This window comes from Perissodus microlepis, chromosome 6 (assembly GCF_051167445.1).
Source record: "Perissodus microlepis isolate ML-2025 ecotype Zambia chromosome 6, ASM5116744v1, whole genome shotgun sequence".
NCBI classification, from domain to species: Eukaryota; Metazoa; Chordata; class Actinopteri; order Cichliformes; family Cichlidae; genus Perissodus; species Perissodus microlepis.
Window position 1 is genome coordinate 38,530,663 of NC_140466.1, and position 21,232 is coordinate 38,551,894.

At 39.5% G+C, this 21,232-nt stretch overlaps 2 protein-coding genes across 3 annotated transcripts in view; both read left to right on the forward strand.

Moving 5' to 3' along the window:
• The first annotated feature begins 30 nt into the window (after positions 1 to 30).
• On the forward strand, positions 31 to 20,666 carry traf5 (Tnf receptor-associated factor 5). 2 transcript variants are annotated; one of them, XM_084932304.1, is made up of 11 exons: positions 31 to 966; positions 2,375 to 2,670; positions 2,974 to 3,037; positions 4,716 to 4,817; positions 5,929 to 6,093; positions 6,411 to 6,488; positions 7,059 to 7,133; positions 7,219 to 7,311; positions 7,786 to 7,926; positions 18,501 to 18,666; positions 19,342 to 20,665. In XM_084932304.1, exons 2-11 carry the CDS (start codon positions 2,378 to 2,380, stop codon positions 19,926 to 19,928), a joined length of 1,764 nt encoding a protein of 587 aa, XP_084788430.1. In that variant the 5' UTR covers positions 31 to 966; positions 2,375 to 2,377; the 3' UTR covers positions 19,929 to 20,665. The 2 variants fall into 2 exon arrangements, with proteins under 2 accessions (XP_084788430.1, XP_084788431.1); XM_084932305.1 differs by lacking the exon at positions 31 to 966 and having other exon boundaries at positions 2,122 to 2,670; positions 19,342 to 20,666.
• A 10-nt stretch (positions 20,667 to 20,676) lies between these two features.
• The window catches only part of LOC146386221 (creatine kinase B-type), a 39,464-nt gene continuing 38,908 nt past the window's right edge, over positions 20,677 to 21,232 (forward strand). The window contains exon 1 of the mRNA XM_084932307.1: positions 20,677 to 20,872. Coding sequence (XP_084788433.1) covers positions 20,689 to 20,872 — 184 coding nt within the window. The 5' untranslated portion in view covers positions 20,677 to 20,688. The remainder of the gene's footprint in view (positions 20,873 to 21,232) is intronic.

The following is a 21,232-nucleotide window of genomic DNA, read 5'->3' on the forward strand; positions in this document are numbered from 1 at the left end:
TAAAATAATAACGCTTTATTTATTTAGCACTTTTCAAAGTCCATGTTGCAAAGACATTTACAGAGACAACAGAGTAAAGCAAAAGTAATAAACGCAAGAAATAAAAAGACAATTCAAAACTAATTAAAAAGTCAGAGAGGGCCTTATCTTAAACTTCTTGACTTAAAGGTGTGTTTTAAGTCGGGGTTCCGCCGACCTGATTTCCTTCAGAGCCTGCAAGATCTCTACTAGTACTGGGTAACAACAGGTTCGCTATGAGCAGGTACTTAAAAATAACCAATAAAATATTAAAGTCAATTATAAAATACACTGGGAGTCAGCGTAAAGGTGCCAACATGAGAGCAATGTGATCCGATCTCTTTGCTCTAATGAAAAAATCAAGCCGCTGAGGTGAAATTTAGCGGGAGGAAATTATTTGATATTCAGTTCTGAATCTCACAAAGACAGCCAACACACCAGATTCAAATGGTCTAAGTGGCAGGTATAGCTCTGTGTCACCAGCGTAAAAATGTACAAAAATCTCACTAAACAGTTAAAAAAATAGCCTACGGTAACAGCAGACAGATTCAAGAGAAGAGCCCTTAGAGTTGCACTGCAACTTCATTAGGTACGCTGTATTTCGTTGGAGTGATGTAGCATATCAATCTAGATTACTGGATTTTAATCTGAGTAAATGTTCTGAGTACTTCTTCCAACAGTGGCTGATATTAATCTTGTATCTTGCCTTTCATTACAGTTTGAATGAAACGATTTTTCTTACCTCGTGTGAGCTGCAATAGGCCTATAGCATCGGGCAGCAGCAGGTTGTTGAATCACTTCCTGCATTAACGTTTCCTTCTCCTGCTGCTACGGCTGCGCTGCCTATCATAGGATCATCAATAGCGATCATTAACATTGATCTGCTGGGACTGCATGGATCGCTGTGTTGAAGTGTTTTAATGTCTTCAGAGAGATTCACTTACTGAGGTAAGAAAACCAAACGCTGAAGCTTGGACTCACAGTGGAAAATGAAAGTAAATCAGCCGTGGTGCTCAGAGGGAAGATCTGGAGTTCGAAACTTTTCAGAGGATAAACGCGTTAAATATCCGAAAGGTGCTTAAAGTTGTTTGAGAGAAGTATAGCAGTAAGTAAAACGGCCTCCAGAGCATTAATTTGAGCTGAAATGTAAAGAAAGACGCAGCAGCGGGGATTCCCCAGTAGACTGAGCACAGACAACACAACGACCTCTGTCTCTTTTACTTTAAATACATTTAACGCACAATCAACGTTGTTTTTACGGTTTCATAGCAGTATAGTAGCGGCAAAGATAAAGTTCACGTGTACCTATCATTAGCATGTGCTGTGTATGACGCCCCACTGTGTGCTGTAACTGTGCGCACACACCTAGAAATGTACACTGTCTTGTTCTTTTGATGATAACGGGATGATTGATCCGAAATACTTTACTTTTAGTTATGATTTCCTAATGCGTTGTAGAAGTTGGATTTGTTATTAAAGCTCTGCCTAAAGTTTTTTTTTTATTTATTTATTTTTTTACATGTATTACTATATATGCTACAGACTTTGGGGGAAAGCATGTTATGGTGTCAGAGATAGTAAGGGTAGATGAGTTTAAAAACCTGGGGGCAACCATTGAAAGCAATGCATTGTGGACAAGAGAGGTGAAGAAGAGAGTAGTGGGTTGGGATTAGTGTCAGGTGTGATTTGTGACAGTGATACCAATGAAAGCGAAAGGAAAGATTTACAAAATGGTAGTGAGACCTGAAGTTGAGTGGTTTGGAAACAAAGTTAGAGAGACAAGGCTGGCATGTGCAGAAGAGGAATAGTGGATATATTAGAAATGGAGACAGTGGATTTTGAATATAGACCTGCCAGGCAGGACAAAAAGAGGAAGACCACAGAGAAGATTCATGGATGGATATGCAGAGGGTTGATGTGACAGAGGAGGATGCTAAGCATAGGGTGTGATGGAGTCAGATGATCCACTGTGGCAACCCCTTAAGGTAGGGAACAAAAGGATTTTAATTAGTTAATTCATTTTGATGGTGCAAATTAAACTAAGAACTAAAGTAAGTATCTCAGCTGTAGTTACACCTGCCTGCAGCTGCACCCATAGTAGATCACAGAATTACTTAGATGTAAATGATGAAAGAATGAAGAATTGTGGTACTATTTAGAAAGTCGTGTTACTTCATAAAAGACCCTTGGAAAGGTTTTCAGTTTTATACCTGAGTGTGTCACTTGAATCTTACTATGCTGAGATTATTATGATTTCTTTCTACGTAGTGATGCCATTTTGCACTGCACAGTTTTCTATATCATATTTCTATATTTCAATCACCTGTACTAGCTCTTTATTCTGGCCTCTTGCAAGCTCATGGCAACAGCAAATACAAATCAAGGAGGATCCCTGGAGGAGTCAAGCGTTCCCTCTGAGAACTACTCGTTGAGGTCCGAAGAGTCGAGGCTGGGGTCTGAGGAATCCAGAAGGAGGTTGTCGGGCCCCACAGTCTCCTGGGATTCAGAGCTGGCTTCCATCAGGCACAGGTTAAAGTTTGTGTTGAAGCTGAAGGAGGAATTTGTTTGTCCAATCTGCAGAGGGGTGGTGCTCAATCCCCAGCAAAACTCCTGTGGTCACATCTACTGCTTCCACTGTCTCCAAGGACTATTGTAAGAGCTAGTACACCTTAAGATGCACACACACTGGCACAGTTCACATAAAACCACATTTATACTGACACAAGCCTTGTAAAAAATTTGATATAGTCTCCCAAAAAACACACGTGAAACTGAAAAGAACTAAAAGAAAAGCTGTTTAAGTTAAACATATTGGTCTTACAGCCCATCTTTTAAAAAAGTTCAGTCGATGTAAGACATGAGCTGGTTGACATAGCACCCTTACTGACACAGTCTACCTTAAAACACACTTATTTTAAAAAATGTATGTTTGGGTCATTGTGCTTGGTGTTGCAGGGAGAGTTCATCACCGTCCAACCCAGTTTGCCCAGTGGACAAAGCTGTGATCACACCAACTGAGGTGAGACAGAGGGCAGCTGTAATTTGTCAGGCAGACTTTTAGCTTCTGCAGAAGCTAGAGCTGTGCCATTTACGGTTTTCTTGGCAGGTCCAAGTGTGACATGCCAATACCAATTTTTACTGATTCAGAATTTCTTCATAAGAACTATAATTGACAGCATATAAAACGAAAAACAAACTTTTTTTTAATAGAAACATTTATTTTCATAGTAAAATTAATTATTAAGATTTTTAATTTAATCAAGATTGTAATAATATATAGGATTGTCTCTCACTGAAACAACTGAAAATAAAGTGTCCTGCTACTGGAAAGAAGTGGGCCTCAAATAATGAACTAAAAATGAGTTGCTATACACCCACCTTTACCTGATATGTTTGACCTTTTTTAAAAAAACAAAACAAAACAAAAAAAAAAAAAAAAAAAAGCAAATTTAAAAGATTCATATAGCAAAATAAATGCCCTATAGGTCAACAAACATGATTGATACCCTGATGTCATCTCCCTGGTCAAGACTGGTTATGGTACAACAGTAATATTTACATTTTCACATAGAATAGAGGTGGGGTCAGACTGTCTCATGCAAATTGAAACAGATCATTGCAATAAATAAATTAAATCCATTTGTCTTTTTTTTTTTTTTTTAAATAAACACACAATATCTTCTGCATACATATAGACTAACATCACAAGAGCCTGTGTTTTTTAAGCGATAACATTGAGGTTTCAACAATATTTGCTATGTCTCTAATAGTTGCAGTGTACAGTAGAATGTTTCTCTTAAATTAGCTACCTGAGTGGCCAAAACCTATGTAATGAAAGTACAGAATCTAAACAGTAAAGCAGAGGACCGGCTGCAAACAATGACATATAAAAGTAAATGAGTTGCACCTTTGCTTCAGCACCACAGTCAGGTCAAGATTTCCGGTTAAATAATATATAATTTGTGTGATTTCTCCTGTCTTCCTTCCCTCACCCCCAACTGGTTGCGGCAGATTGTTGTCCCTCGCTGAGCCTGGTTTTGCCAGAGGTTTCTTCCTGTTAAAAGGGAGTTTTTCCTTCCCGCTGTCACCAAAACATTTGCTCATAGGGGGTTTCGTGGGGGGGGGGTTCCTCTGTTTTCTCTGTTTTATTGTAGGGTCTTTACCTTACAATGCAGCTTGAGGCAACTGTTTTTTTTAATTTGGTGCTATAGAAATAAAATTGAATTGAAGTGACTGTGTGTGTTCAAGGTAGTGAAAATCCATGCTCTCAAATGTCTGTGAAGGTTCTCAGTCATCCAGGTCATCGTAGTCAAAGGAGCTTGCAAAGAAAAGCGTCTGGACTTCTTTAAGTTGCTTGAAGACGTTTCACCTCTCATCCAAGAAGCTTCTTCATTCTTCATTTGACCTTAGAACTGAAGAAGCTTCTCGGATGAGAGGTGAAACGTCTTCAAGCAACTTAAAGAAGTCCAGACGCTTTTCTTTGCAAGCTCCTTTGACCGTGCTCTCAAATGTAACAGTATGGTTCTATGTTTTTTTGGACATCAGTGGAGCTCTTGGACACAGAAGGAAAAGATACACTGACAACACATGACAACACATGCAAACGGTGTTGTCAGTGTTAGTTTGAAAATGTCAGTGTTAGTTTGAAAATGCACTTTTGATTTGTTGAAGTTATAAAAAATCTTTTTTCCATGCAGGTTTTCCAGGATAACTGCTGCAAACGTGAAATTTCCAGTTTAGAAGTGTACTGCACCAATGTCCCAGCATGCACGACTATTTTCACATTAAACAATCTGCAGGTAAACTCTATATATGCAAATTGTAGTCTAACAACTCGTGGTTAATAGATTAGATGTTCATGCTAAATATGCATATTGACTCTCTGGCCCACAAGGACACACCATGTTTTGCATAGCAGAAATAAGGTGAGAATGGTGTTTTTAGCTAAGATCTGTGTGCTAGTGTTGATAACAAGACTATTGAAGTTTTGGACATTGCCACTGCAATCTCACTCTTTGGTTTTTGAAATAGCTGAAGTCATGTTTGGTGTTTAAGGTGATTCCACCTTGATTTCGTTGGAAGCAAACAAACCATATTCGTGGGATAATACAGTATACCTTCGCAAAAGATTTGACATCAAACAGTCAAGATGAAGCAGTCTTTCAGCTTTAATTCGAGGTGCAAAAATATTGGAATAACCAAAATTAAAGCCAATGTTATACACTATGTTCGTTAGTGGCTTAAATATAATTGGACAGATTAACCAAATCATAAATAAAATTTTTATTTTTAGTGCCTTGTTAAGAATTGTATTACTGTAGGTTTTACAATATAAAGCCTTGAGGCAACTGTTGTTGTGACTTTCACTATAAATAAAAGTGAATTGAATTAACTTTAAACCTTTCAGCAATGAGTATCGAAAGCATTTTTATACAGGGTTTCCTTCTTTGTGCTCCTTTGCCAGGACTTTACTGTAGCTGTCTTGAGTAGATGTTTGATCATGGGTGTTTGTAATTATAGCGTTGTCTTCAGAAATAAATGAATGAAATTGCATACTTGATGTAGTTTAGGTGCAAGTGTTCAGCCATTGCAAAATAATCTGATTCTTTAGCTTCTTTAGAGGGTTGCTTTTGCAGTATATTTTAGCTAACTGCCTATCTGTACTGTAAAGTTCTATCCAGTCAACATTTCTGTACCTGAGCAAGCATTTTACACACTTCAAAATACACATGACTGCTTCTGTTTCACCATTCATAACACATCATTCAATAAACACTAATGACCAGTGCTAGATGGTAGCATGTTAATGGAAAAAGAAATATACTGTAATCATGTTTTCTTTGAGCAAACTGATGAAAACACCTATGGCTCAGATCTATACAACTGAGGTAATCTGTTCACTCCCTGCAGGAGCACCTGAAGTCATGTCAGTATGAGCAGGTGCAATGCACCAATACAAGCTGCATTGCAGTGTTACAGAGGAGGCACTTGCAAGAACACCTGACCAACATCTGTCCATACCGCAGGGAACCCTGCCCACACTGCAGGCAGCTGTTCCAGCTCAGCCTCATTCAGGTAAAGTCCACTGAAACAGCACAGAAGAGGAACAACTGCACCTTTTCTTTTACCACTGTGAATGGTGATCCAAATCTTTCCAGCTGTTCTTGGTCCAGCTTTCTCAGGTCAGGATTGGTACTAATTACTAAAGGATTTCATTTTCTACACTGTAATGTGTCACTTTAATTCAGGGGTGGACTTTATCTCACCAACGAAAATACACAGCAAAAATCTAATTGAATGCTTCTCTTCCTGAAGTGTAACTAATTTACTCTTAAAATACAGTACAAGTATAAATTTATGATGTGACTTTGTGGTGACTCTGTGCTCCATAGGATCATGTGCAGAGCTTGTGTCCAGATGTGAAGGTAGACTGTCCTGAAGGCTGTTCCCAAAAGGTCCCCAGACACAAGGTGAGCTCATCTTCTGAATCACATCATAGCTCTGCAGGAACAGCCATCATCTAACTGTTGCTGTTTCAAACAAACAACCAGCTGTAGTACACAAATATTCTACCAGAGCTGGTTGGTTGTTTCAGTTTTTTCTCAGTTTTAGTACTAAATCAGACATCATAACAAAACCAGAAGGGTATCACTGAAGGATGGGGGTGAGGAAAGAGATCAACTTTAACCAAGAAGATATATGTCCGCATTATTCAAATAGCAACTCTTGTACGTCAGTGGCACAATCTGAAATAATTGGCAGTTATGTATATCCCATCCCCTGCATTCAGTATATACATCATTTAGTTGTGCCAAACAAAGCAGTGGACAGCTTAGTAAAAAAAAAAAGCACTATAGTGCTACCAGAGTCTAAAATTGTGAAAATTATTAAAAGGACATTGTTGCTGTAGTTATATATAGTATAAGCTGATGTAACAGTTTCTGATTCACATATACAGACCCCAAGAATTGCTGACCAATCAGTTAAGTATTCCACAAAGTCATCTAGTAACCTGATTATGAGCTTTCCTTGCTTTCCAGCTGACCAGTCATAGACAGTTATGTCCTGAAGTTAACAATGACTGCTGTTTTAAGAAATTTGGCTGCTCTGTACAGGTTAGTTCAACTGATGAAATAATGAAATTGGTTGCTTGGACGTTTAAGATCAAGTGACTTTTTTCTGTTATGCTATGATTCACAGGGTAAAAGAAGGAATGCCAAGCTTCATGAAGACAAAGCTATAAATCACCACATGCTGCTGGTCCTGAGGAGCAATACCCACCTGGAGAAACAAGTATTTCCACTTTACATAATGATATTGATACTGTACAACAGTACACATATATAACAGCAGTCATTGAGTTAGAGGCATGACGGTGAGGTTCACATATAAGCTCATGTTGACAGTGGTCCAGGAGTTATTAAAGGAATTAAAATGTGTAGACTCCTGCAGAATAGCACGTGAAATATGAAAAAATCTGCTCCGTTTCAGGAAAACTCATAATTCACAATAATAATCAAGATTTCTCCAATAACATATTTTTCTTTTCTTGTGAGAGTTTAGAATATTCTGATTTTATAAGTAACTTAGTATATTATTAAAAATAAACTCTTACTTGAAAAAGTTACATTAAGTATTCAAAGGATTATATCCAAGATTTTCTCACCAGCATAGCTCATTTAGTATAAGATGACAAGATAAATGTCTAAGAGATAAATGTGACAACAAGCTGTGTGTTTACCTTTGACTGTTCTCTCCCTGTCTCAGATGGAAGTTTTCCAAGAGGATTCGCTGCTAATGCAGCAGGAGGTCCAGACAGACACTTTGCTACTTACTGGACTGCAGAAGCAATTCAGACCACTTTTGCAGCTGAGCAGCAATCATGAGCATGCGGTCTCCATGGCTCAGGTTAAAACACGGCTACAATCTGACTTGTCAACTCTCCTTATACTGTCTTTACTTTTATCATATTTGTAGTCAGGATGATGCTGATGAATTTTATTTCAGTTTTACTTTTATTTTTTCGTAATGGCTATATTTAAACTTTGAGGAGCTTCTTTGACTTTCTGTCTTACAGTGCATCTGGAAACTATGCACAGCAGTCCACCTGTTCCACATTTTGTCATATTACAGCTATATTCCAAATAGGATTGAATTGATATTTTACCTTAAAATTCTACACACAATGCTGCCTAATGACAAAGTAAAAAAAGGTTGCTTGAAATTATTGCAAATTTATTAAAAGGGAAAATAAGAAATATAACACCTACATGAGTATTCAAAACCATAACATTTAAAATTGAGTTCAGGTACATCCTATTTTCATTGATCATGTTTCTACAACTGGCTTGATCTGTGGTCAATTCAGCTGATTGGACATGATTTGGAAATACACTGTCTATATAACACCCCATAGAGTTTTTTGGCCTTTAATTGGCTTTTTTGATAGGGAGAGTGAAAAATCAACAGGAAAGCAAAGGTGAGAGAGAGGGGAAGACATGCTGCAAAGGGCTGTGACTCAGACTCAATGCCCAATGCCATTCCTACAGTGAAGCATGGTGTTGGCTGTATCATGCTATAGAGATTTTTTTCAACAGCAGGAATTGGGAAACTATTCATCATTTAGGGAAAGATGAATGCAGCAATGTACAGAGACGGTTCTGTAAATATCCTTGAGTGGTACAGCCAGAGACCAGATCTCTAGAGAGATCTGTGCGCTGACACTCCCCATCCCTCCTCCCCACATGATAGAGCTTGAGATTTTCTGCAAAGAAGAAACTGCAGAAAAAAAGACTTGTTGCATCATACTCGAAAAGATTTGAGGCTGTAATTGCTTCAAAAAGTACTGCAACAAAGTATTGAGAAAATGTTGCATATACCTATGTACAATTGTTTTTTACTTTTACTAAATTTCAGAAATTTCAAGCAAACTTTTTTCACTTTGTCATTAAGGGTATTGTGTGTAGAATTTCAGGCTGAAAATGAATTTTATCCATTTTTAATGACGCTGTAACTAGGGATGGGTATCGTTTAGGTTTTATCCAATACCGGTGCAAAAAAAGCACCGATATAAAACACCGAAATGTGCGCTGCTTTTTGTTCTGGTTACTACCGTTTATGTCAGAACCGGTACCCATCCCTAGCTGTAACATGACAATATAGGGAAGTGAAGCACTGTAAATACTTTCCAGATTCACTTTAAAACAGCGGACACTGGAAGTTAAACCCAAAGAGGTTAAACCCAAAACAGGCCCCTTAAAGTTCAACTATACTGTAAACCCCCAAAAGTTACCAGAACCTACATTTTTTTTAAGTTGAAGCTTATCAGAACTTCAAGAGTTTGAATACATTTGACACGTACCTTTTGACTGCAATAAAATTAGCAAATTTTTAAAAAAAAATATGTTTATTAAGATTTTTGATATAAAGAAAAAAAAACAGACAACACAACAGCAAGGGCAAAAAAACAAAAGGCAAAAAATTACATCAACAAAGATAGTACTTCAACACTGGCAAGATACAAAAATAAAACACTAGGGTGGTAGACTGAATTATTGATCAAAGAAGACTTTGTTTTAATACATGATCTAAAAATGGCTGCCACACATTAAAAAACGTATTAAGTTTGTCCTCTAATGAATACCTAATTCTCTCCATATGCAGTAGAGCAATCAGTTCTGCCAGCCACGAGGTACAATATCAGACTTCCAGAGAGCCAAGATAATTTTCTTAGCAATTACCATTCCAAACAGAATTGTAGTTTGTGCAGCAGAGCTGAGGTGTAAAAGGGAAGAGGAGGATCCAAACAATGCAGTTATTGGGTGGCTCTAATGTGCAGTTGTACATATCAGAAAAACATTTAACCAATAGTTATGCATTTTGGGACAAGTCCAGAAAAAATGGGTAAGAGAGCCTTCTCCAAGTTTATAACAAACCTCATCTCCAAATAGCAAACCAAACTCTTCCTCCCATGCTGTCTTCAAAAAGTCAGATTTAAAAGTCAAATATTCTGAAAAAGCATTCACAAAACCAGAGACCAACTTTTTAGAAGCCGGGGAGCTCAGAAGGAGCTTAAAAATTGGCTCCTCCTCCAGAAGAAATGGAAAGTTGAGGATACTCTGACGAACATAGTTTCTTATCTGTAAATAATGGAAAAAATGTGATGTAGGGAGAGAGAACTTGTTCTGCAACTGGGTAAATGATGCAAATTGCCTATCAATATATAAATCTTTAAGAGTAAATATACATTTCTGTGTCCAGACCTCAAAAGAGGCATCTAAACATGAGGGTGGAAATGCATGATTACGATATATTGGAGTATGGATCGAAGTGTCTGGTAGTGCACAACCTTTTTTGATCTGACTAAAGATTTTAACGCAGTTTAAAACTATAAAATTATTGACCTTGGTTCGCGGATTAGAAGACGAAAGAAGAAGAGCATCACTCTCTACAACCACCCGGGGGCCGGGTATTAGCAGACATGACCTTTTTGTACTCTTCCTGCCAGTAAGCAAGAGTTCTAGCATTCACAGCCCAATAATAAGAAAACGTGGCAGACCAAGCCCCCCTTAAGTTTGGATTTACATAGATGAACTTTTGATATCCTGTGAGTTTTAAAGCCCCAAACAAATGGTAATACTACTGAGTCGGCAAATTTAAAAATAGATATAAGAATTTAAGGAGAGAAACCATTTTGATTACGTTAATGCAACCTACCATGGAAATAGGGAGAGCCCTCCATTTCCTTTTTCAGTTTTTCAACTTGTGCAGAATAATTCAGCTTAAAGATCAATTTATGATCCTTAGGCAAAGTAACACCCAAGTATTTCAATCTATCTGTAATTTTAAAAGGCAAAGTTTTCAAAAACTCAACTTCCAGGTTTGCAGTCAAAGCCACAAACTCACTGTTCTGCCAGTTAATTGTATAACCCGAGATTTCACCAAATGACCTCACCAGATCCAATAGTACAGGAACAGATCACTCAGGATTTGACAAGAACAAAACAACATCATCCGCATATAAAGAAATGTAGTGCTTGATATTCCCGAATCGGACAGGGTCAATGGAGGGCTCATTCCTAATGTCTACTGCAAGAGGTTCAATAGCAACTGAGAAGAGCAAAGGCCTCAAAGGGCAGCCTTGTCGTGTCCTGCGGTGTAAAGAAAAAGGCGCTGATCTATCTTGGTTAGTGAGAATGGAAGAAGTGGGATGTCTATATATCATATTAACCCATGATATAAACTGTTCGCCTAAACCGAACTTCTCCAGTACCCCAAGCATATAGGCCCACTCGACCTGGTCAAACGCCTTTTCAGCATCTAAGCTCAGTACTGCGATCTTGCAAGTCCCCCAATGCCTATGATACATAATGTTCATCAATCTCCGAACGTTAAAAAAGGAAAACCTCTGGGGCACAAACCCAGTTTGATCTGGATGTAAATTAGCACATTTAATATATAAATTAAAAAATATTCAGTTCCTGCTACTTAAAGTTATAACTTAAAAGGAATAGCACAATAGAGTCACTTTTTCAATTTAGGAAAACTCAATTTTCAAGCAGTCTTTTGAATTAAACAAAAGTCAAATATCTGGACATTTTCTTGGTCTCCGGCAATAACACAATGTGATGTTATTATTCAAGAAATTATTTAAGAAAATAAAATCATTTCCTCGGGGATTAAAAATGTATTCTGGAACACAAAGCAAAACAGAGCCGATAACAGAGAAAAACACAGTTCTGGGGGTCTTGTGGGAAGCAGCAGCGGTGGCAAAACAGGTTCGGAGGCCGACTGCGTGGGAAACAGCGGTGGTACAGGCAAAACTAAGGCCGCCATGATGGCGAAGAAAGTGCTGGTGTGGAAAGTGGCTGGTGTCGGTGCGACTTGGCGGCCATTGGGCTGGTTGCAGCCTGGCAGACGGCTGGTGTGCAGGGCCAGACGAGGCAGGACCACATGAGGCAGGACCAGACGGCGCACTGACCTCTGGTGGAGATGGGGGAGACTGTGCGTAGAAGCCGCAGGTGGTTGAGCTGATGATTCAGTAGTCAGCAGCATGGAAGCTAGGGGTGATGGAGCTGCAGGCGGTGGTGTGGCACCTGCAGATGGTTGTGCTGGTGATTGCGCTGGAGGTGACATGGCAGCCACTGGCAGTTGAGCAGGTGATGGCTGGGCGGACTATCCTAAGGCCCCGGCGGAGACGGATGGTGGCTTGGAAGCCGCAATCAGCTGGAGCAGCTCTCCTGAGCCTCCAGTGGAAACAGACATCAAACCAGCAGGTGTGGAAACCTCTGGCTGAGGCGAAGCTAGCTGGAGCTGCGCAGGGCACAAAGCCAGCTCAGGATGCTTCTCGGCCTGCAGAAATGTTAAGTCTTTTGCAGGCTGGATGAGCTCGCTTGAGCCCTCAGCTGACAGAGGAGGAGGCTGGGGCTGTTTGCCCAAGCTCTTAGCCGATGATGAAGGTGTCTGGGTCGGCTCACCCTAGCTCTCATCTGAGAAGGCTGGCAGAGCTCCCAGGTGGAAACAGCTGCAGGAGGTTGAGATGGCTCTGCTGAGCTCTCTGCTGATGGTGGATGTGGCTGAATAGACTGCATAGCCTGAAAGGGTCCAGAGTCTGCTGAGGTGAGAAGCTCAGCCTCTTGGGAGAGTTTCAGTCTCTGAAACAGCCACACACAGTTTGAGGATACATAAATCATTGTTAATGATGGAACAATGGACAGAGGAAAATACAGGGCTTAAATACACAAGGGAGTGTATTTAGAAATGAGGGACTCAGATACAGGAGGAGAGCATTCAGATACAGGAGGAGAGCAGGGAATAATCAAACATAATGAGACAAAGGGGAAGCTAAACTCAACATACTGAACACAGGACAAGGACTATCAAAATAAAATAGGAAGCATGAAACGGACACAGACTGACAGACTGAGACTCGGGAACAAAGGAAACATGAAACACAGAGACAAAAGTAACTAGATGTGGAACACAGGGAAGACATAGTGACAGAGTGCTAAGACTCAGAACTAAGCATACAACACACGTAGACAAAATAAAGAGAACAAGAATACAGAACTAAACCTTCAATAGATACATGACACCAGGAACACAGGGGAGGCACAGAAACAAAACAGAAACTAGGAACTATAAATATAAATATAATACAAGCAGAAAACAATAATTCAAATAATATAACTTAAAAAATTTCACAGACCCAGTACTATGACAACCAGCTTCCAGACCCCTGTACTCGGAATGATTACAGCGGTGTTCAGTCCTTGGGATAACTATAGTAGTGTAGGTGTAATGCATAGATCACTCCAAATATTATCAAGAAGTTCATCAGCATTTTTTTGGAGGCCTCCAGTCTCTTTGATGGCAGACTTTCACAGTTTGGACATGTGCAGAGGTGGGCTGGTAGATATATTTGACAAAGAATGTTAGATATTAATGAAAAATTAAAACAAAGTGGACCATTGCTAGAATTCAAAATCTCACTTTTGGTTTGAGGTTCATGCTAAATAATCTCTTTCCATTGTGGATTTTTTAAAATTCAGCCATAACTTTTGCTGACTTGCTGACCTGTTTTGGAAGCCCACTATTTGAATAGTCATTGGTTGAATAAGACAACTGTTAAGTTTGGTGTAGATGTAGGTTTTCCCAACAGTCACCTCAAGGTGCTTAAAATTGTAAGGTAAAGCTTACAATATTAAGCACCTTGAGGTGACTGTTGTGATTTAGCACTATATAACTAAAATTGAATTGAGTAGAACAATTCAAATTAGTAGAACATGTTAAGGATACTCTGTTTTAACTCTCAGTTCACCTACATTGGAAACAATAATAATAATAATAATAATTAGTCTTTCAGAAGAAAGAGAAGTAGAATTTTGGATGGCTACTATCTTCTTTTTTTTTTAATTCATGTTTTGGATGGACAGAAACATATACACATATACAACGGGAGTAATAATATTGTCAGTTCTCCGTCCGTTTCTTAACAGCAACAAACAAATAAGAGCTAACAATAGCTAAAGAAAACCAAAAGAAAAAAGAAAAAAGAGAAGAAAAAAAAGGAAAAAAAACCCAGGAGAAACAAAATAAGAAACCGCCTAATGGGAAAAACCAGCAAAAACAAGAACAAAAGGGGCAGAACACCCAGGTGCCTAGAAACTAAACTCGACCTTGACCAATTTCTTTCCTCTACTGGCTGTCAAAGAAAAAGAACAACAACAACAATGACAACGACATAAGGAAAACAAAATAAGAAAAAAAAAACAACGTATCACATTATCTAAGAGACATTGTCGATGTACAACAAAAAGGGACCCCAAACCTGATCAAAAATATCTTCTCTCCCCTTAACTCTGTACGTAACCTGTTCATATAATGCCATCTTGGACATTTGTTCAGACCATTCCCTGAAACAACAGGGGCTGGATGACTTCCAGTGCCTTATCCTGCAGCCTGTTATGAAAGCCAAACGCACCCATAGTCTCTGTCTTCTAGTGAGAATACTGCTGTCAGGTAACAGACCCAGGACACACAAAGCTGGAGACTTAGAAAGGTGAAGATTAAAAAGATCATTCACAAGGTTAATGATCCCGTCCCACAAATAATCATTTTTCCGGCATCCATACAACATGAACTAGGGTCCCGGCTTCCTCCTGACATTTCCAGCAGGTGTCAGTGTAAGCAAGCTTCAACCTGACTAGCTTACTGGGAGTCCAGTAATTTCTGTGAAGCAACTTGTATTGGATAAGCTGAGATTGTGCTTCACGTGAGCAAACATACCATGATGAAGCCAGCTTCTTCCAACTATCCCCTGAAATCTGAATTCCCAGATCCTTCTCCCAGCACTGCCTCAGCCCCTCCAAATTGGGAGAGTGCGCCTCTCTGAAGATCCCGTAGAATTTGGATGCTCTGATTCTATTGATACCAGGAGCTGCAAACACCTCCTGAATACTAGATGGAGGGTCTGGGTTATTGTTCAAAATGGCTTTAATACAGTGTCTAACTTGAAAAAACCTCCAAATTTCCCTTGGATCCAGATTAGATTCTTGTCTGATTTCCACAAATGATTTCATGCCAGTTTGCCCAAATAAATCCCCTACCTGGTTGATACCTGCCCTAAACCAAGCCTCCCACCTGAACGGTTTCTTACCAATTAATATTTTCTTATTATACCAGATAGAGGCTCTAGAGGTAGGATAGGGGCTAGTGTTGATAAATTGGTGAGCTCTAAACCAGGTCTCTTGTATGAAAGCCAATACTGGATCTTTAAACAGTACTGGTCTTCCCCTCTGAGTGAGGAAGGCCTCTAAAGATGAGGGAGTCACAAGACTTTCCTCAATCGCAACCCATGATGGCTTCTCCATAGGGGAGTTATTTATCTTAACTAACTGAGAGAGAGAGAATGCATAATGATACCAGACCATCTTGGATACTGCCCACCCGCCACTATCTTTTGCAGCATATAATTTGGACCGATTAAAGGATGGCTTTTTGCCTGCCCACACAAAACCCTCCACACATGTATTATAAAGCTTTAGCAGGTTATGCGAGACTGCTATAGGTAACATATGGAGAAAGTACTGGAGTTTAGGAGCAATAATCATCTTCACCAGGTGTTGCACATTTCCCTCGGGAACTACTGGTACTACTACTTTGCCTCCTTCTCCTTTACCTTTTACATCCCTACTCTTTCTTTTCATTCTCGTCCATATCCTCGTCTTCCTTTTCTTCTTGTTTCTACTTCTCCTTCTTCTGATTCTTCACCTCCTTCATCTTCCCAACATTCTTTCTTCTTTTTCTCTTACTCCTTCTATTTAATATTTTCTGCTTTTTTTCCCCTTTAGGGCTATTTCTTCCTTTTGTCTTCTTATCTGAGGGGCTGTAGCTCAGGAGGTACATCTACTATTTGGAAGTTTGGTGGTTCAATCCCTGGCTGCTCCTGTCTGCATGCCAAATATCCTTGAGCAAGGTACAAGATTTGGGGTTAACAGATTTCTTTCTGATGCATCGATCAGAGCAAAAATGTTAAACATAAAGTTCTTAAGCATAAGAAAAAAAAGCATGAATGAGGCATGTTGTATAAAGTGCTCGGGTAGAGTAAGAGATGGCTATATAAGAACCAGTCCATTTACCATTTTTCCTTCATTCGTTTCATTCATTCTATTCTTCTTATTTCTCCTTCAACTAGACATTATCAGTCTTGTCCTCCCTCCCCTTTTTTTCTTCATCGGCTTTTTCTTCTCAGAAAACACACACTCACACATTCACACATTCTCAGTGTGTGAATGTGTGTGTGTATGGGTGGATGACTGGTTGTGTAAAGCGCTATACAAATACAGGCCATTTACCATTCTCCTATTCCTGCTTCTTTCTCACTTTCAATGTATTTTTGATTTCTGTTATCTCACTTTTTTCTTCTTGCTCTTCTTTTTGTTGTTGTTGTTTTTGTTGACTGACTAGGCCACTTCATGTCCAGAATGTGCTTCTTCTTCAACGACTTCTTTGTTTCCTTGCTGGTATGTTTTGGGCCATCCAAACCCATCTTCAGTGTTGTGGCTGAGGGAAAGAGTTTCTCATCCAAGATTTTACAGTACATCCCCCCTGTCCAGCCTCACTCTCAATATAGTGAGGCCATTCTGTACCCTCAGTAGAAAACAGCCCCAAAGCATGTTTCCACCAGCATGCTTCCACCTTTCTCATGATCATCTTCATTCCATGCCCTTGGTCTGGGATGGAGCTCCAGATCAAGGGCAATTCAATTCAGTTTTATTTATATAGCACCAAACAACAACAATTTCCTCAAGGCACTTCATATAAGGCAAAAACCCTACAATAATACAGAGAAAACAGGGAAACCCCAACAATTATATGACCCCCTATCAACAAGCACTTTAGTGAGTGTGAAAAGGAAAAACTTCCTTTTAACCTCCAACAGAAACAGGCTCAGGGAGTTGCAATCACAGTCTAATAATAACTAAAGCTTGCATGCAGAGCAGTGTACAAATAAATAGTGAGTGGAAAAAGGTGAAAGGAAAAAGGAAACACTTATGCTCTACTGCAGTGTTATGGTATTATGAGATCTTTAAAATAAAATTGGGCCTGATTATTCAAAACCTTGTATGTATGGAGAAGGATTTTAAATTTGATTCTTGATTTAACATGGAACAAATGAAAAGACTTCCTTCTGCACCAACTCCATTGTCCCAGCTCGGACTGCCCATTGTTGCCCAAATAACAAATCGTGGGTGACTAAGTAAATGTAAATGAACTGATTCTTGTATGACGCTTTTCTACTGTCCTGGAGCACTCAAAGCGCTTTATACAACATACCACATTCACCTAGTGATGTTTCTTCTATGCTTTTCAGTGATTCCTACCTAACATTCACACACATTCATACTCCGATGGATGCATCAGAGAGCATCTTGGGGTTAGTATCTTGCCCAAGCACTCCTGAATGACAAGAAGAAGACCTTCAGTGTGGGTAGAATGGGCAATAGAGAGGAGGTGATGATGGTTCAAGTGTTACTGAAGGTAAGATCAGAGAGGCTAAGGACAATTACAGGAGAAAGCTGGAGTAGAAACTCCAGTAGAACAGCATGAGAGAGGTGTGGAGTAGCAGGAAGACAATCACTGGATTGAGGCCATCCAACAGCAGAGGAGCTGGGGCGGTGAGGACAGAGCTAATGAGTTGAATCTGTTTTTCAACAGACTCAACATTGCCATAAGTGCTCACCCTCCTACTGACTTACTTGTAGTCAGTGTGCAATCCACAGCCACAGCACTCTCTCTCCCTCCCCCTCCACATGGCACCATAGCTTCGGGTAAAAGTCCTGACACCCCTCCCCCACCTATCATTTTCACTCATGACCAGGTTCAAAGACAAATGAGAAGATTCCACTCAGGCAAGTTTGCTGGACACATAACTCATTTATTTGAACAGTTTCAGTCAGGTTTCAGAGCTCATCACAGCACAGAAACAGCTTTAATGAACTTTACAAATGGACTAATCTCTCTTCTTGTCCTGCTAGACCTCAGTGCAACATTCGATACTGTTGACCATAATATTTCATTAGACCATGCTGTAGGTGTTAAAGGCACTGCACTACAGTGGTTTAAAACATATCTATGTACTAGACTCCAATTTGTTCATGTAAAAGAAGAGTCCTCTTCACACGTTTCACAGGGTTCTGTGCTAGGACCAATTCTGTTTACGTTATGCATTCTTCCCTTTGGCAGTATCATTAAAAGACATAACATTAATTTTTACTGCAATGCTGATAATACCCAATTTTATCTACCCATAATGCCAGATAACAATGTTTTTTTCTGGAATGTTTTTTCTTTTTTGTTGATTATATTCTGTCTTTCTTAATTTTAACTACCATAAAATTTAGAGAATGTTTTATTTACATTTGATGTAAATAAACACACAAATTACCTCACTGTACCCATGTCTGTCTGTGTATAATCAGAGAACTCTTAGAAGGCAAGAGGATACCCTATCTTCTGTCCAGCTGGACCTCCAGCAGGTGTCTCGGGGGCTTCGTCCTCATCTGGAGGAGCTTGCACAGCTCAGGAAGTCTCTGGATGTTGCGATGCAGGAAGTGTCTGAAGTTGAGGCCCTTAGAGAGCATCTAGGTAACTGAACCTCAGACCTCTTTACCACAGTAAATGTAACAGCGTCTTCCCTGTATTAATAAATTGTTACTTGGTCAGATATGAAATATGCTGTCTTCATTTAGCATCAGAGACTGCAGCTAGACAATGTCAAGTAGTCTGGTACGATCCTCCAATAACATCTTTCACCATCCACCACTTGTCTCAACAAGGTTAAGAGAAGGTTCCAGTTCTCCACTTTCTTTACTTTCATGTTTTCAAGAACATGAAAAACGTTCTTAATCGTAAATTGAAACAATGAGTAATTTCTGCATTGATGCAATATAAAATGAAGAAAAATATCAGTTGTCCTCCTTCCAACATTCTGTGCCTCTGATTTTGAAATTTAAAACACCAGATTAGGACCCTTTATGGACTTTTATGGATGTAGTTTAGTCTGAGCTCATTTACTATAAACTTTCTGGATAAAGTCATTAACACATAAAAGAAATGAGGTAAGATCCTAAGGCTGCAACCAACAGTTATCTTCATAATCACAATCTGGAATCTGAAAAGGTTAATCCAGCCTTGGTGGTTATTACTCTGTTTTTCTGAACTAAATGAACAGTAAAATAATTCAACAATGATTGGGCGTGTCTAGACAGTAAAGAATAGTTCAGGATTTCGCTAAATGATCTTATTATGTTCTTCAACCAGGAACCTTGGAGGAGAACTTAAAGCGTCACTCAGGCCTCCTACATCTTCATGCTGCTCAACTTAATCTCAATAAAAAGCACCTGCAGGAGCTTGAAGCGACATCTTATGATGGGAAGTTGATCTGGAAAATTGAAGACTTTGGGAAGAGGAGTGGGGCAGAGGCCAATGGTCAGCTGTCATGCCTGACAAGTGTGCCATTCTATACTGGACGCTGTGGATACAAGATGGCCATTAAAGCCTATCTGAATGGGGATGGGGAGGGAAGAGGTACTCACCTGTCACTTTATGTAGTCCTCATGCCTGGAGACTTTGACACTCTTCTGCCATGGCCTTTCAGACAGACTGTGTCTCTCTCTGTTCTGGACCAAAGTGGTGCCTCTAACCATCGGAGTCTCAGCTTCAGACCTGACCCTACCACCAAATGCTTCCAACAACCCACTCCTGAATCCCAGACCAATGTTGCTGTTGGATTTCCTTGCTTTATTTCCCACAATATGCTGCAAACTCCCCAAAATGCTCTGTACGTTAAAGACAACACGCTATTTGTGAAGGCTAAGGTGGATATGACAGGTTTTGAGCAGCTGTAAAATTTCTTCATTATCTGATGATAAGCTTAAATGACAATATTAACACAGATATACCATAGGGATGGGGTCATGTGGCCCAGCCTTAAGATGGCAGCATAGCGGGATTGCTACTAAGACAGCGTACAAACTGTGCGCTGTTAGTGTAGTTTGGAATATACAGCATTGAAATGTCTAAAGCTTCATCTGTCAAACAGTGTGAAATCTTTCCCGAAGATGCAAGACAGGCACTAAGACAACCGCACCAAATCCAGCGCACAACACAGATGCTGACATGACTAGCATAGCTTAAGTATTGGATGAGTTCAAATCAAATCTGAGACATATTGAACCAGGCGGCTCATATCGAGGAGGCTGAGGCTTGCATTGTTGCGGTAGAAAGCACACTTGAAAAAACAGAAACATCACTGAACTCTGCTATCAAAAGAATCCTACTTCTTGAAGCCAAAACAGATGACTTGGAAAACCGGGTAAAATGAAAGAACTTGTGCATCTTTGGCATAAGAGAGGAAGCAGAGGGGAAACAACCACTCTTCGACTTTATTAACAACATGCTACCTAAATGCTGGGGCTAGCGCCTGACAAGTCATTCACACTGGAACGAATACATCGCACGCTAGCCCCCGGGAAACAGAACAGAGCGGTGCTGGTTGGTTTCTTAAAATTCCAAGAGAAAGAACTGGTATATCGGGAAGCAAGAAAACAACAAATTACACAAGATCACATTTGCATAGGATCTGTCTGCGGAAATGGTTAGGATCCTATGGGGATTTTTACCAGGTTGTCAAGCTGCTTATTGATAATAATGCCTTCCATGGATTCCAGCACAACCCCTATAGGCCCAGAATCCTGTACGATGGAAATATCCACCTTTTCTCAACACCTCAAGAAGCTGAAAAATTCTATAAGAATCTGCCAAAGGACACATGAGAAGATGCCCATGATCAGTAAGTCGTAAAGGACAAGTTACTTAAACAACAGGTTAACCTTTAAGACATTTAATGAGACAGCTCCTGCTCCTACATAACTGATTAGCAACAGAGTCATTGACAAGAGACAGATAAAATCTTGAGTTTGAATTAATACAACATAACTGGGCATTTTAAAGCACATATTTGTTCTAAGTTTAATTTGAATTGTTTTAGGATCTATACTAACAGCTGAGCCTTAATTAAGTCATTCTTTTTTGCTATCAAGGGTAAACTTTATTTTATTATGGAACAAATTAGTACCTTTATATGATTAGTAGACACTGTCTGATTTATGGGGCTTTAGTGAGGTTGCGTTGACTAGTTACTCCTCAGTGA

Bases quoted from the DNA above. Each gene is read 5' to 3' on its own strand.
- traf5 (XM_084932304.1), top strand. From the start codon at position 2,378: ATGGCAACAGCAAATACAAATCAAGGAGGATCCCTGGAGGAGTCAAGC. The intron at 2,671-2,973 runs GTAAGAGCTAGT...TTGGTGTTGCAG, and splicing joins CACTGTCTCCAAGGACTATT to GGAGAGTTCATCACCGTCCA. The intron at 6,489-7,058 runs GTGAGCTCATCT...CTTGCTTTCCAG, and splicing joins AAAAGGTCCCCAGACACAAG to CTGACCAGTCATAGACAGTT.